Consider the following 17,338-nt stretch of genomic DNA (forward strand, 5'->3'; position numbering starts at 1 on the left):
CCCATTTCCCCCCACCCCACCCCCACTTGAGGAGTCACATTCCCCGGTGTTATTTCTTGTGAATTCGATTGTTGTTTGCTTATCTTTGGTTATTCTTTGGTCGAATTGTTTGGTCCTATATACGTATGTATATCTATCTATCTATCTATTATAATATATTATATATATATATTATAATATATCTATATATATATGTATATATATATATATATATATATTATATATATATATATATATATATATATATAATTGTGTCTGTGTGTGTGTGTCGCATTCTATGGAATTTTCACAATACGAGCCTAGGCCTACGTCTTTTTGTCTGCTTGTATGTCTGTTTACGAACCCTTTTTAAAGATCTATTTTAGGACTGCCAAAAAAAATATATATATATTGCATAAGACGCAAAAAAGTGTTCACAGGATTTTGAGTTCATTGGTCGGAGATGACAACAATATCCTTTCTAAAAAGGGAGGTTTAACAGACTCACATTCTCTGGCATTTTAAATATTTTCCAGTAACTCGCTCATAGGCGCTTGGAAAATAACTTATAATAACACTGATTGGTCTACCAGACTAGGCCGATCGTTTCTAGCAGAGATTATTCAGACAAATCATTCTTTTTAAAAACTAAAAATGTGCCAACTTGGAAGGGGTCAAAATAGGAATAATCAGGTTTGGGGCCGTGGATTAGGTAAACAAGAAAGAGCACTTGCATGAGGCCACTGTGCTCTGAAAACATCAAGTAGGAGAAAATAGAAATATAATGAATAGAATGAGGAGCGTAATTATCGTACGTCTGTTTAATCAAAAGTCTGATCAAATGAATTTAACTATCATCTGTGCAAATCCGTTAATGCCAAACCGAAATATGATAATGAGAATGGGAGCATAAACATTTCTAGATGAAATGTCTAATCAACTTACTGTAATGAATATCAAGGCAAACTCAGTTATCGTACGACCTTAGCCATCGTACACTGTAGAGGGAAAGTGTCAGGAGGATGAACAGATGAGGTCTCGCTTAGGTCACGACCTTACGACGTTTTCGTGTATGGAAGGTCACTGTCGACCATACGGATGAAAAGGAAGGGTGAGATGTGGATGAGGTTCTACGACTGAAAGAGATCGTATTTTGATAAGTCAATTAGAATAAGCTACGATGAGTCTTTGGCTTGGACCGTCAAGAGAATGGTCCAGATCAACTTGTAAAATGGTGATTCCTATTTGTAAACCGTTTTCTATCAACATATATCCCTCCCCCACACCCCACCCCCTAGAAGGGGTGGCTCCAGAGGGTGATAACCTTTAGATTTTCCGCAAGTCTTTTCGGGATGAGGTTTGTTTGCCTATGGCTTTCTCTAGCCTAGTTGTGACATTGTGATGAGGGAGTCATTAGCCTCTAACAGCTTTTAACCTTAGATAACACAACGAAGGTTAAAGAATCTCACGGATAGCACATTACCCTTCCACGTCTCCCTCAGGCCTTGAGATCTTGAAGGAATAACTGCTATTCCTCCAAGCTCCAGTTCTCCCCCACCTAAAAACAAAAGTCCTTGAATCCTACTTGGATTCGTAAGTGGATTAAAATCGATTGTTAAAATCTCATCATCTTTTTCCAGGGTTATCTCCCAATGCTCCACAAAGCCTCTGTGAAATCCATGCCGAGTGCTTAGAGATCTCCTGCGGCCTGATGAAGAGTTATATTAAAATCATTTCTACATTTGTCTTGACAACTGTAATCAAACGTTTTAGCAACACCCAACGGGAGTTACGAACGGAAAATGTTTGCATGACTGGCAAAGTCGAGGACAAATGATGAAACGAGAACATACTTATATTATTAAAATAATTAGGAAAAATGAAGGCAATGGTCCTAGAATCTTTAAATTTATGTCCAAGCCAATTTCAAACAGTATATTATTTCGCATCTCGTTTAAGAAAAATAAGACTCTCTCTCTCTCTCTCTCTCTCTCTCTCTCTCTCTCTCTCTCTCTCTCTCTTTCTGTGTGTGTGCGCATGATATGTCAGAAGTCAAAGTCGGACTGCAATCCACAAATGCCATACCGGACCGTATAAGTCGAGTGGTAATTTAACTGGGGCTCTGATCAGTGTCTCGGATTCTGATGTATTTAATTCGCTTTTTTTTTACTCTTTTTTCAAAATTCGCAAATAAAATAATAAAATCTATCGCACGAAGTCTGGTAATTGGCGGCAGGTTATGGCGCAACACGGTGAGAAGACCCGTTCTCTTTACACTTAATTCTCATAAGCGAGAGAGAGAGAGAGAGAGAGAGAGAGAGAGAGAGAGAGAAAGAATATTAATTTAAAGACTCATTTCTGTATTTCTTATATAATTATTTAAACACTGTCCTGAGACACAGAGATTGAGTGAGAGAAATTTGGTCAAAAAGGTACTTCACTATCTTCCATCTAAAAATCTTAGATTGGCCTCTTTTCTCTGAGAGAGAGAGAGAGAGAGAGAGAGAGAGAGAGAGAGAGAGAGAGAGAGAGAGAGAGAGAGAGATGCCCACTGTTCTCAGACGAGATGCGAAATTATATACTGCATTCATCTTCATGCTTTAAAAAAAGATAAATATCTGGGTTTCAGTATCAGTCCGAGCAAAGATTAATTGAAAAATTTAAAGTCGTAAAAATATAAACAAATAAAAATTTTACTTCTAGTGCAAAATGCTATAAGAGTTTTCGGACAAAAGTAAGAAATCTAATAAATATTAGTATTTCCGACGTATAAGAAGATTTATTTACAAAACAAAGTAAACAAAAAAAATCTGAAATGTTATTAAATGTAAATATTAATACAAAGGATATTTCTCTCACGTAGGAGGAACACACCTCATAAACAGGAATGAAGCTGAAGGTTAATAAGGCGAGTAAATGTTGGAGAAGTGGAAAAGAAAAAACTTTGAAGCAGATTGTACTATTTCTAGAGTCAGCTTTGGCAGACGGAAGCATGGGAAGTTAACCTTGCATCCATAAACTCTATGAAGTCCAGCGAGCGTCTTTTAATTTACGTACAAGGAAATCTAGTGCTTGGAAAGTACCGCCCAAAGTTGGCATTGATATAGAGAACAAGTAAAAAATACGCCGAAGTTTCTTCGACTCAATCGAGTTTTCTGTACATCGTATAATCAAGGCCACCGAAAGTAGATTTATCTTTCGGTGGTCTCGGTATAATGCTGTATGAGCCGCGGCCAATGAAGCTTTAATCACGGCCCGGTGGTGGCATGTCCTATATCGTTGCCAGGCGCACGATCATAGTTAACTTTGACCTATAATCAAATGAAAAATATCTGCTGAGGTTAGAGGGCTGTAATTTGGTATGTTTGACGGTTGGAGGGTAGATGATAAACGTACTCATTTTCAGCCTTTCAGCCTCAGTGATTTTTAAGATCCTGGGGCGGACAGAAAAATAGACATCTCATCAGTTTTCTTTTACAGAAAACTGAAAAGAAACAAAGTGATAATCCTCATGAAATCTACTTCTGACGTGCTATCAGATTATGCAATTGTAATATATTATTAAAGGAGAGACAAATTTAGCACTATGTACTGTTTACGTACCACATGAACATGCGTTCCGTCATATAAAAAATAAGGAAGTGATACTTTTTTGTAGGCATTTTTAGGCGCAATAGAAGAATGTGACTGAAATACCTTCTGTATTTTAATTTGCGTAAACAGGGGAAACAATCCTCGTCATATTAGCACTCCTCACAAAAGAACTTATGTAATTAATACATACACACACACTAACATATATATACGTATATATTATGCACCAGCAATCTACTTAATATCTCCAGTATAATCTTAGTTCTAATATACTACTGTTTTATTCCGTCTTTCCAAGTGCAAATCAATTAAGCAGGATTGAAACTATCCATGAACAGTAAAATTCTTCTCATATAGTTCGTTTAAATACGACGAAAATAAACCGGTTTAATATGCACCAGGAAACGACGAAATTCGTCATTTCATCTGTTGAAATTCCACCCGCCCGTTATAATGCATAAAAAAAAGATACACATCATTCGCCGTATCTTCTTTTAGAATACCACATAATTATGCAGTTGCAGCATATGACGTTGATAGCCTTCACCTCCCGGGTGATGCCAGACCCTCCTCTCAAAAAGAGACAGAGAATTCCAAAGTTTAGAAGTGAATGATATGAAGAATTCGGCGAATCGGTTGACCTTTGACATTGTAACGCCAAATAGTATCTGTGGAATTGTTAAGGAGGGACTGAATTAATTTCCATCAATTTAGTTCCCTCTACAAATGTCCGTCTGGTAGACTGCAGGACAACAAGATTCTCTTCATGAATCTCCAATTTGTTACCCCATTGACGACATTAATCTCTTTATAAATCCCTCTGTAAGTTTCCATGTAGTACATCCCATTCATTTACCAAAAGGGCCGCGAAACTGATTACAAGGCTCCATCTAGTTGCCATAAGGACAGTAAGTCTCTTTATAAGAATCTATCTCTTAGCATAAAGATGAGGCCCTTCTTATAAGTTTCCATTGAGTTACCAAAGAACAAGAAGAATACCTTTACAAGTTTGCCACACTAGTTAGCTTTCTGACAACAAGAGCATTTGGGCAAGTTTACGTCTGCTTAGCAAAGATCAACAAGTACCACTGGGTCACTTCCTAAAGAAACTCCAAAAAGTCTGCCTAGTTAACCTAAAGACAGCTGTAGTAGCACCTGCGAAGATATACCAAGAATGCTATGACGAAATACCAGCAGATAATTGAAAACACTTTCTATCAGTAGAAAATGATTGAGGTATTAAATTGAAGGGTCTCAAACGAAAAAAAGAGCCGAAGTATAGAAAAGGCGAATATAAACATACGAAAAGGAAAGATTATTATCTCTATACGGAATTCATTTAACCAAATAGAAAAGGTATAAGTGACCGAAAGTAATACCAAGAAATCAAGAAATGTAGAAACTGAATCAGGTACCAAATATTATCATAATCTGCAGATCATTTCTGACGACAAAAAAGAAAGATATCCAAAGACAACCCCATTCAAGGAAAATCAACAGACCAATTCTTACAAGCAACTTGCAAGCAACGAAGCAACTATAAAGATCATAAGTGAAGGTTGGACGTCAGGCAAATGGCAAAGACTACCTTGGTTCTCGATTTCATGAGGTGCCTGTTATATGCTCTCGTTCCCTTGGATGCCCTGTGTCCTGGCTGGGCATACCAGGCGCTGCCCAAGGAAAAAAATGGGTAGAAAGAGACGGGGAATTTCGTCAGAGATATCCACTAATGAGATTAGGGGAAGTATATTGATCATGAGTTTTGTTGCGTGAAAAGGGAATGTCTAAATAGCTGAGAAAAAAGTTAAATTTGCGAGACCAGAATACGAAGGAATTTAAAACATACAGAGAGAAGTTTTGTATAAAGCTGAAAAAAGCAAAGTTTATTGAATTGAATAACGAACGTCTTCAAAAGTCTAGTATTGTATTGAAACGGTTTAGATAAACAAAAGGAAAAATATTAAAGAAAAATCCGACCTAATTACCTAAGCATACAAATGCCTACAAAGTAAGTATAATGATTTGGTCTAGTTCAAACCAAAACTAATTTGGCAGAACATATTAATTCAAGGTGCGAATGACTTAGGAATATATCAGTAATGACCATGGAAATTTCTACTTCATTAACTACTCAAAACACGACTGAGATTGTAGTTAAACCACCGAGACGGGCACGACACGCCCCAATTCAAGGCCTACGCAAAACATGGCGACTCGAATGCGCATGCGCAACCTGGACATCTGTTGGGCAACCCCATTCCAACAGTGGTTGTAAATACTCGGAAGGATAGCAATTTCTATTGGCATCCCTTTCAAAAAAAGGTATTGAGATGAATAACAACAACAACAATAATGATAATAATAATAATAATCAACAATAATAATAATAATAATTATAATATATCTGTCTATATATATCTTATATCTATATCTATATATATATATATATATATATATATATATATATATATATATATGTATGTATGTATAACTGAATCACGAAAGTTTGGAACGTGATAAATGCACAAATAAAGGTATAAGCCACGAAGGAAATTGTAACGCTGGAGTAGCTGCAAGATCTTTCAACTCACGTCCTTTACTTTGCAGAGCGACTCAGATCTTGCAGCTACTCCAGTGTTTCACTTTCCCTCGAGGCTTATACCTTTATATATATATATATATATATATATATATAATATATATATATACATACATATGTATGTATATATATGTATGTATGTATATACTACATATATATACATATATATATATATATATATATATATATTTAATCCTTCAACTAGAGTGCTGAAGGATATTCTCCTCTTATTCCAAAGGTCGCACATAATTCGCTTGTAAAGGTCACAGGATGCCTGGTGTCCTTCAAGAAATACCTGGGTCTGGACACCGCCAAGATAGTTCCTGAGCTACACGGCCTGCGATAATCAAGATAATAATATTCCGCGAACGAGAGCTTTTTCAATAAAGGATATTGTAAGGGATAAAGATATCTTCCAGATATTTCATTTTTGAAGAGTGTCATCAGATAGTCATCATAAGATTGTCAAGAAAATCGAGATATGACTCCATAAGGAAGATGAATGCAAAAGACACTTGGTTAATGAAGATAGTATCAAGTTCCATAAGCATCATTAAATGAGATGCGACAGCACGCCCCAATAGGATGAGATGAAAATAAATGACATTTAGACAATGACTAAAAATACATTTTTGAACTAGATTACGCAATGTATTTTTTTTACAACGTTTTTTCAAGGTACATTATTCCGAGTTCCGGTGTGGTACTTAACGTCCATATGTCTTGGATGGTAATGGTACGTGATATCCCTTTGGTCAGGACTTGCCATCTCATCCCTCTATTATATTTCTGATAATATAATACTACTGAAGATACTGGTATACATCAAGATAATAATTCAGTCATATGACTAAATTATTCTCCTGGCTTTAAATCGGGTTTACATGTAACAAAAATTACCGTGAATACATTATAATATTTATAACGTTCATGGACACTTATATTATTATTCAAAAGTCCCTAGTATTTCAAGAGACATGTTTTTACATCTACCGACTCCTCAATCTACTCTGGACAAGGGCTTCTGGACGTTTAAATTATAACATAAAATTTCCGTTATCGTAAAAATCGTGTTTTAAATCTATTGGCCGTTTCACCTATGCCACACGAGCAGTTTTTATAGTATATCATGCTTTCGATTTGATCAGGAAATAGACTTTCATGGTTTATATTACACGTGTTCCTGATAACTACTTTTTATTATATAATTCTAATCGGGAGTTTCGACGTGCATGAATATTGATATTATTTTAAACAAATCTCTCTCTCTCTCGCTCTCTCTCTCTCTCTCTTCTCTCTCTCTCTCTCTCTTAGTTTTTGTCAAGTATTTCTTAAGTTTATAAAAAAAATTATTTTATTAAAGGTACTGATTACACCATGTTTTAAAAGTTCCCGATGACTTCATGCCTACAAAAAACACAAGAGAGAGAGAGAGAGAGAGAGAGAGAGAGAGGAGAGAAAGCAGATCAAATTGGATCACATAACACCGTGAGAGAGAGAGAGAGAGAGAGAGAGAGAGAGAGAGAGAGAGAGAGAGAGAGAAATCTATTAATTGCCATCGACTTTGTGCCTAAAAAACAGATCAGTTTAACATAGTACATCTGTACAGAGAGAGAGAGAGAGAGAGAGAGAGAGAGAGAGAGAGAGGAGAGGAGGAGGAATGCAACGAGAGAAGAAAGAGTAGTAAAAAATACAGAAGTGCGACAAAATAAAACTCCTTTCTCAAATCGAGCACAAGCGGAAAGGTTTTTATTTCTTTCTTTTTTTCAGCTAGAAGTCACAACAGATGGCGTGATTATGTAGCCTAAATTCCTCCTTCACACTGCCTCTTATTCCATTGAGGAACTCTTGGCTTTGCTGTGCTCCTTGAAGTCTTATGTGTGTGTGTGTGTGTATGTGTGTGTGTTTGTGCATAGCGTGAAGGAAGAATAAAATAATTTGATTTTCCTGTTTTAAAATTAAAGATTAAGCATAGCTGAAGATATGGTGGTCTTAATAGAAAGGTTAATGATTCTTTTTAATATTTTGAGAATGAATGTTAAAGGCGGATGGGAGAATTATGATCCTATAAGAAAGAAATACAGGTTGATTTCCCCTTTTGGTGAAATAAAAAATTATTAATTTAATTTTCATTTAATGAAAATAAATGTTCAAAACAGCTGGAGAAATTATCATTACGTATAGAAGAAAAGTTTTTCATTCCAATGTTCTGAAAGTTGACATTAATTACAGAGTAGAAATTATGTTCACGTGAAAGGAATTTTCTTCATTTTCATATTTTGAAAGTGAACTTGAGATAATTTCAAGCATCATAAAAAAACGTTAATATTCTTTACCATTTTCAAGGTAAACTTTAAATACAATCTTTTAAAACCTGCTGCCTCGAAGAGAAGAAAGTGGTCTCAGTTATCGTTTTAAAAATAAATTTCGAGGATATTTGAAGACATTCTGGATTGACAGTGTGAAAAGATAACGAAAGAGTACATAAAAGTTAGCTGAATGAACTATGATTGAATAATAAAGGAGGTTGGGTATTTCCATGTTGAGAGCAAATGATGACGATAGTTAAAATATTCATGAAAAGAAAGAAAGACTTCAACTCGGATTTTAAAAGCGGACTCTAAAGATAGGTAGAAATTATGGTTTATCAGAAAATAACGGTATTTAAAGAACTAATACTGAATAAGGTAAAGCTGTTTGACTTTATGATATGGAAAAGTGGACGGGACAACATGTTTTGGCTATATATGTATATATATATCTATATATATATATATATATATATATATATATATATATATATATATATATATATAATATTATATATAGTGTGTGTGTGTGTGTGTATGCCTGTTTGTTACTTATGTCTATTTTTTATTCTAACAAATATTTTGAAATAATTTTCATTGTTCCAATTTTCTTCCCTTAATTAACCGAAGGACATTCTATTCAGTATAAGTTGTTTCATATAATTGTTCATTAACAATAATAAAGATAATAATGTAAATAATATCAGCACTTCAATTGTAAGTATTTAAAATAAATAATCAAAAGGCGCTTAAAAAGAACAAAGGAGTTACAAGCAAACGTGCAAATCATTCTTACGTGATGGGAGTGTCTGATCTTACGTTCAACTATATCATTTCTTGACTGAAACAACGAAAGTTGATATCGTGCGCAATTTCAAGAAGAAATACTCTCTTACACATCGCCATCTGGCGATTATATCTTTCTCTTAACCGACAACCTATGGAAGTCTCCGAGTACATGTTCCTTAATGTATCGGTTCGTATAGTATTTAAGCCTAATTTTTTTTTTTCTCGGAAGCTCTTTCTCCAACGTTTTAATCCATCTTTATAGCCATCATCCTTCAAAGTGCGTTATATCCCTGCTCTCAGGCTTTAGGCTTACTTTTCTTCCATAGTTTTTGAACCCCTTTTCTTATCGTCATCCTTACTTTAAGAAAGGAAGATCCATTGCTTCCCTCAGGAGCCAGGGATGGGAGCTTGGCTTTTAAGAACCAACTTTTCTTATAGCTTCTTCCTTGGCTTCATTCCAGGTGCCGTGGTATTTAATTTTATTGTCTAGCTATTTCTGATTCACTTTACTTACGGTTTATAAGAAAACTATCACAGATCATTTTCAAAAATAATTGACCAACTAATGAAGGGAGAATGTACTCGTAAATGGGAAGCGAATCTACAATTATCAATGTGATTACCAGTAGCATGTGCACACGCTTACATGGAATAGGAACATCAAGAAAGGACACAAAACTTCGTCGCCGCCAAAGAAGAAACGACCGCCTGAATAACGTAGAACATACGACGACCAGCGAAGTAAAAGGGAGGGAGAAATGGAGGCCGAGGGAGATAAAAGTGAGGGAGGTCTAAAATAGGTCGAGACAGGGCGGGCATGGCGAGTGAGAGTCGACCAGACCCGCAGTGCCAACGGCTTTGGGCCACTCGGGCACTGAGTGGAAGATTGCTTTCTACTGAGACGTTGAAATCTCCCAGATTTTTTTCTATAGACTCGAGTTTTACTCTTGTCTTTATTAAGTATTTATTGAATTTGTATAACGTTTCATTTAATTTATATTGCTGTTTATGTGTATATATGGATATATCTATCTATTTGTTGACCTATGTTTATTTTGTTATTTTCTTTCAGTTTATTCACATATGGACATTTTATATTTCGTAAGCTTGCTTTATGGCGTTTCAAGTTTTGTCATCAAGAAACTTTTGCTCTCTTGGAATAATAATAATAATAATAATAATAATAATAATAATAATAATAATAATAATAATAATTACATATTCCTTACAAGTGGAACCATTAAATTAATTTTTTAACATTGGTTTCACTGATATGTCCATTATGTAAGATTGCTTCTTAACCAGACGTTGAAATCTCTAAAGTTCTTGTTCATTTTTTCTCTATTGAAGTTATTTTACTTTTTGCCTATTTATCGATATAAACAGCACAAAACTTTACAGGTAATCACACTATGGGGCTTAATTTATCTAAAAGGAAATGGTTATTCTTGGGGAACAAACCCATTAAGTTTATCTGGCAAGTTTCATCATCTACTTTCCTTTCAACTCTTACGAGGAGTATGTAAATAGCTAAAAAAATTCACTTGCTCTAAGATTTACTTTCAGGTTAGTGATCGTCGCGTGAGTTACCTTACTTTTCACAAACACTATTTCATTTTACCGTTCTAATCCTATATGTTAGTGAAAAGGTGAAAACTGTCATAAAAATCAAGAGAGACTAAGAACTTAAAAAGATTTAGTCATGAACCTTGTTTACAAAAGTCCAGGAAGATTGAGCGATAGATGGTAACCTATACCTCTTATTTTTGTGCTCTATTTAAAGGTTAATACTCAAAAGGTCAATGGATTCGTACTCACCCTCGGACAAAGCAGCATAGGCCACGAGAACGAGCAAGGAAAGTGGCACCAAAGTTCTACAATTCAGAAACATGATGGCATTCACTCAACTAGTTTTATTCCAGGCACTGAACAATGTATCACTTCTAAAGTATCCAGGCACGTCACTTTAATTTCCTTATTGATATAATATATATTTCTATCTATTTATGGGCACAAAACTCCAGAATATAAATCCCTCCAGGGTAAATGCATAGATCCAAAAATAGCTGGGCGCTATTCGATCACCGCCTCCAGTTCCATTTTGACGAGTTACAGGTAAAGACTTTTGACGCTCGGCTCCCCCCGACACATGAGTCCACAACGCAGACACGTCCGACCTACCACCTCGACAGTCGGGACCCTTCTGGAGGCACCTTCTCGCGCTGCAAGAAAACTGGGTCTCTTGGGGAGTGGGGGAAGAAGGGGAGTGCAGTCCGAGACGCGGGAGAGACTCCCGACAGCGGAGTTAACGTTGGCCAATGGCTGAGTCTCGGATGATTACCAAACGACTTGGCGGGTAAGGGAATTGCGCGCGCATGGACGTGTCATTAAACTAATCTTGCAGTTGCTTTCAGAGATTAGCAAAGATCCTCTCATTATACAGTATATACGAGTCTACCATCAATTGGAAAGCCTTAATCAACCCAAAAATGTTGGAGAGAGAAAGACGACGAAGAGCCTCAGAAGCAACAAAAACCAGGAGGAACTCGTCTAGGACGTCCGCTAAAGGGTTAAGGAGGTAGGTAGGTAGGTAGGTAGGTAGGTAGACATGGGAAGGGAATTTACACATTAGAAAGTTTCAGGCTCGACGCAGGCCTGATCTTTTCGCGGTTAAGGAAAACGCACCTGTGGTTGAAGGAAAGTTACCTATGGCATTTTTTTATATCCTTCTTGCACTGGTTCCTCTTTCCATTAAGTTTCCCGCGGAAACAGAGTCACAGAGAATATTAAGTGGCCTCCGGCAACCTTGGGTATATATGTAGTGCCAACTCACATTCGTGTGTGTAAAATATCTCTACTTGTGTATATACATACATATATATAGATATATATATATATATATATATATATATATATATATATATATGTGTGTGTGTGTGTGTGTGTGTGTGTGTGTGTGTGTGTATGTGTCTGTGAGTGTGTAGGCATATGTGTGCGTCAGTGTAATGTGCATGTATCGTACATCAAATAAAGGATGCCTCCAAAGAAAAATAAGTGAATCGGCAAGTATATTGACCTTCCGTCTACTCGATTAAGGAAGAGTTGTTCTTTGCAACAACTTCCACACTTTCATGGTTGTTTCATACTACCACACACATGTGTGTGCTTGTACATATATGTGTGTATGTGTATATGTACGCATACGTACACGTATAGTTCAAGATGTCAGGAAACCTTATTTCTGGTCTTCCTGCAATCGCATACTATTTAAGCATAACTACCGTTCCCCGCCCTGTGTGCACTTATTATGAATAATCAAATTTCGCTCATACTTATGATATTCATGTGACTTCCTGACTTCATGAATAATTCGTCCTGGGTAAGACTTTGCCTTTAGTGACTTGCAGAATTCGGCCGAGAAAGCAAGAGAAGTGACGGAGTGATTGAGAAAGGGAAATTTGCGTATGCGCAAAGAGAAATGTATTCTGTTCGGTGGTTTAGCCATTCCATATGCAAGTTTGAGTTTTCTGGAAAAGAAACCGGTTGAGATGGCTTTGTCTGTCCTTCCGCACTTTTTCTGTCCGCTCTCAGATCTTAAAAACTTCTGAGGGCTGCAAATTAGAATGTTGATCATCGACTCTCCAATTATCAAATAGACCAAATTGCAGCCCTGTAGCCTCACTACTTTTGATTTTATTGAAGGTTAAAGTTAGCCATACACCTGCGTCTGGCAACGCTGTAGGACAGGCCGCCGCCAGGCCGTTGCTGAAAGCTTCAGGGCCCGAGGATCATACAGCATTATACGCTGTGCAGAAGGCTAATTCTTTATTCACTTTTACGTTGATTTCAGTCGCAACTTACTGCTAGCCTGCTCGTATACCAAATGTGTCTGGTATCTACAGGTGATTACCGTTCAAATGTGTCCAGATTGAGAGATGGGCTGTGCATAATAGAGAAAGACGTTACTATAACTTGTAGTAAGAAATGTTGTCTGCAAACTATATTTATTTCTACTGGAACTCGAAAACTGATAGGCCACGTAAAAGATTCAGGTTTTTATTAGAAAACTAAATGCTAAAAAACTCTCTGGGGAAAAGAATTCAATGATGATATATAATGGCCATATTTTGATTAAAGACTGCGTTAAACGGAATATACTGAACACACCTTTCTGGTCCGAAGCTTCAAAAGGTAAGATATAATGGGCATGACTTTCTGGGGTGACGCTTTAAAGGGTGGGGGGTTTGGGGTGGGAGGAGCGCGAGAAATATAGGCATACTTTCTAGACAACACCTTTAAAGGGGGAAATGTGTTCAAGACTTTCTGAGTCGAAGCTCTAAAAGGGTAGATGTTTTCGGCATCATTTTCCAGGTCGAGGCTTTTCATGGGGATATAAGCTGGCATGAATTTCTGGGAAAAATCTGAAAGGTAGAGATATCTTTGGCATAGATTTCGGAGGAAAACGTCAACGGTAGATATATCTTTGGAATAAATTTCTGTAGAAAAACTTTAAGGGTAGAGATCTCCTCAGCCTAATTTTTGAGGAAAAGCTTTAAAGGTAGAGATCTCTTTGGCATAAATTTCTGGATAAAAGCTTTAAAGACAGAGATATCTTATGTATAAATTTCCGTGGAAAAGCTTTAATGGTAGAGATCTCTTTGGCATAAATTTCTGTAGAGAAGCGTTGAAGGTAGAGATATATCTTAGGCATAAATTTCTAGCTAAATTAAGCTTTGAAGGTAGAGTATCTTAGGCATAGATTTTTGGGAGAAAACTTTAAATGTGGAGGTATATTAGCATGACTTCCTAGTTTTAACGTAAAAGGGAGAGACATTTACCCATAACTTGTTGGATTAAGCACTAAGTGTAGATATATTGAATATCCATTTCTGGGGAAAAGTCTAAAAAGGGGTGACATCTTGGACATAACTTGGTGGAATGAAACGTTATGAAGGATATACCGATCAGAACTCCCTGAGCCAGACGAAGGAAGATAATACGAACATAACCTGGTGAAATAAAGGGTGTAAAGAGGATAGATCTACATAACTTTCGGCCCAAAAAGTTTAAAAAGGTGCTATATTGATTATAATTTCCTGGGTAAAAGGTTAAAACACGTAGTTATATAGCCTATGCCTTTCTTCTGCCAAGCTTCGTGACAGTAAAAAATACATTGGATATAACGTATAGGGGAAATAAATTAACTGAGATAAGAACTAACAAATGAACTGGAAATAAATGAAAAGATCCCTCCTTCCGTAGATACTTTAGTGAGAACTCGTCGAGAACAAATCTCTGCTCACACTACAGGTTGTAGACTTCCGACTCATTGAATACAAATAGAAAAATGAAACCCACAGATTAAATGAAGTAAAGTGAGATGAATGATATTAACATATAAAGATACATCTTGTATTATTTGGAATGTCCCGTACAAATATTTTATATGAAATGGAAAAATTATTATATTAATTTGGTCACACACAAAAGAGTGTCTTTGCATATAAAAAAGAGATAGATAGATAAATAGAGAGAGAGAGAGAGAAAAGAGAGAGAGAGAGAGAGAGGAGAGAGAGAGAGAGAGAGAGAGAGCTCAGCAGCTCAAGATTGACAACAAATAGTAAAATACAAATGGAAACAACACACAAGAGCGTGTGCATGTGTGCGTTTTGCGTGTATGTATGTCCATGTTTATGAAAGCTACAAAAACTACCTGAAAAAGGAGCAATTCATAATAAGGTGGCCATGGATTGTGCTTAAAGCTTCAATAATGCATTCAGCAAAACTTTCAAACCGTTCCACTTCATCTGTGTACTTCTATAGTAGGAGTGAAGTGTGTTTAAGGAAAAATAGCTTTGAAATGCTCCCGGACAGACACGCACACGCACACACACACACACACACCAAAGGTTTCTCTCAAGGTGAAACTGTAAACCAAAAATGGCAAAACAATGCGATATTCGTGTAAAAGACTATAGTGTTTTATGAATTGTATGTGTGTGTATGTATATGTATGTGTGAATGCATATATATATATATATATATATATATATATATGTGTGTGTGTGTGTGTGTGTGTGTGTGTGTGTGTGTATGTATATATGTATATATGTATTATACATATTTGTATAATATATATATATATATATATATATATATATATATATATATATATATATATGTAAGTATATCTGCATATATCAGCATGTGCAAATATATCCATAAAATAATATGGATACACAATGACGTTCGTTAAAAACAACTACGTATGTCCTACGACGTTATGCACTGGACAACAAATTCAACGAGCCGTGAAAAGCTTTCCTCCAGTTCTAATGACCATGACCACAGGAACCGGAGAAAGCTTTGGAAGCTTATTTGTAGAATGTGAGCAAACCAGAGTATATTTCATCTTCCTAATACCTGTTTTGTTAATATCGCTGTTACTGTTGATTTGCATTAACAGAGCAAATGAGTATATATATATAATATATATATATATATATATATATATATATATATATATATGTGTGTATATATACACATATATTTATATTTATATATGTATATTATGTTTATATATTTATGTAATTAAGTAATATATATATGTATGATATATACATATATATACATATATAGATATATATATATATATATATATATATATATATATATATATATATATATATACTCGTTTAAAACTGAATTCACATATTCACCCGTATATGTGATCTCTGTATACCAAAAAACCTAATACATAGAAAAAAAGTTTTATTGAATTGAAAGCAAGACAGAAACAATACATGGTAACTTACCTTTACGTGATGACTGTCTTTGAAGTATATTGCCCAACTATATTGTCTTGAAATTGTCGCCCACTGCGGTATATTTTAGTGGTTCAAGTGTCTTCCAATGAACACTGCTAAAATCTTCACTCATGTAAGCTTCAATAGACCACTACGCGGTTCCGTGCGGTGGCTAACAAACGCTTTATATTGACAACACATTCTTGATTTCGGCCTCTGGAAGCGCGCAGAGAACGCACACCTACTCCGTATCTCCTCCAGTATTAGGCATACTCCTTCAAAAAACAAGACCAAAAACAGAAGAAAAAAAAACTGGAACATCAGCGTATGGATCCAACACGGAATTTTGTCTATTTTTCTTAAACCCGTTTCACAGCTGTCCTCAGAAGTACGTCGATATCCACCCAATATTTTTTTTTTTTATAGATATCTTGTCACTTACACCAGAAAATATCCTAGGTCGCCATTTAGATTCGGATCAATCACAAAATCTTACCAACTCTTTCTTGGTCGGAGACACATTGCCACTTAAAATCTTAAACAAACCTTAGTTATTAATGATGCCTAGTAACCTTGCGATCGAAAAGACCGTATGAGCCTTTGCCTTTGATAGAAGCCAGTGGAGGAGAAGGCGCATCAGGCAACCGATCCCTTAATGTAGGGATAACGGTGGGAAAGAAGAAGTCTATGCTCTCCTAGATTTTAGTAGACAGCACCTGCATTTCTCCGCGGACATTATATCATTATAGCAGTATATCTGAATCGCAAAATTCTTGCCAATATTATCTGCATCAGATCATAAACTGCTTTAAACCTGATACCATCCACTCGAATTTCCTGTTCTTCTGATAATCAGTGCCCTGTTATATTTTGCAGAATCGATAGATTAACTACGAAAACAGCATCATTAATAATGATAATAATAATAATTAGGATTGTATACATTTCTCTCCAGCATACGTCCTCTTATTATGCCTTGGTAAACTTTAAACTACCAGTTATAAACAGTGTTACAAATATCACTACTACTCTAATTAATACTGCTGTTTTTGCTACTGCTGCTACCTATATAATAATAATAATAATCCCTCCACTGGAGCCTGTGCAAGAAAAAATAGCAACCTTTGCAGTGATAAGTGTTACGAGCACCAACCTGAAGGAGTGATAGAAAACGATCAAGGCAAAGATCCTCTGGGATTATGGTATCAGAACAGATAGGATGATATGCGCCAATAGACCAGACGTGACGTTCATTGACAAGA

The 17,338-nt window shown here is 35.9% G+C and overlaps 1 protein-coding gene across 6 annotated transcripts in view; it reads right to left on the reverse strand.

Moving 5' to 3' along the window:
* Positions 1-11,482, reverse strand: part of LOC135205301 (mucin-3B-like) — a 178,236-nt gene extending 166,754 nt beyond the window's left edge. For all 6 annotated transcript variants that reach the window (XM_064235720.1, XM_064235719.1, XM_064235718.1 and 3 more), the window contains exon 1: positions 11,089-11,482. In XM_064235720.1, the coding sequence (XP_064091790.1) occupies positions 11,089-11,161 (73 nt within the window). In that variant the 5' untranslated portion in view covers positions 11,162-11,482. The remainder of the gene's footprint in view (positions 1-11,088) is intronic.
* Between the last annotated feature and the right edge of the window lie 5,856 nt (positions 11,483-17,338).

This window comes from Macrobrachium nipponense, chromosome 49 (assembly GCF_015104395.2).
Source record: "Macrobrachium nipponense isolate FS-2020 chromosome 49, ASM1510439v2, whole genome shotgun sequence".
Lineage (NCBI taxonomy): Eukaryota > Metazoa > Arthropoda > Malacostraca > Decapoda > Palaemonidae > Macrobrachium > Macrobrachium nipponense.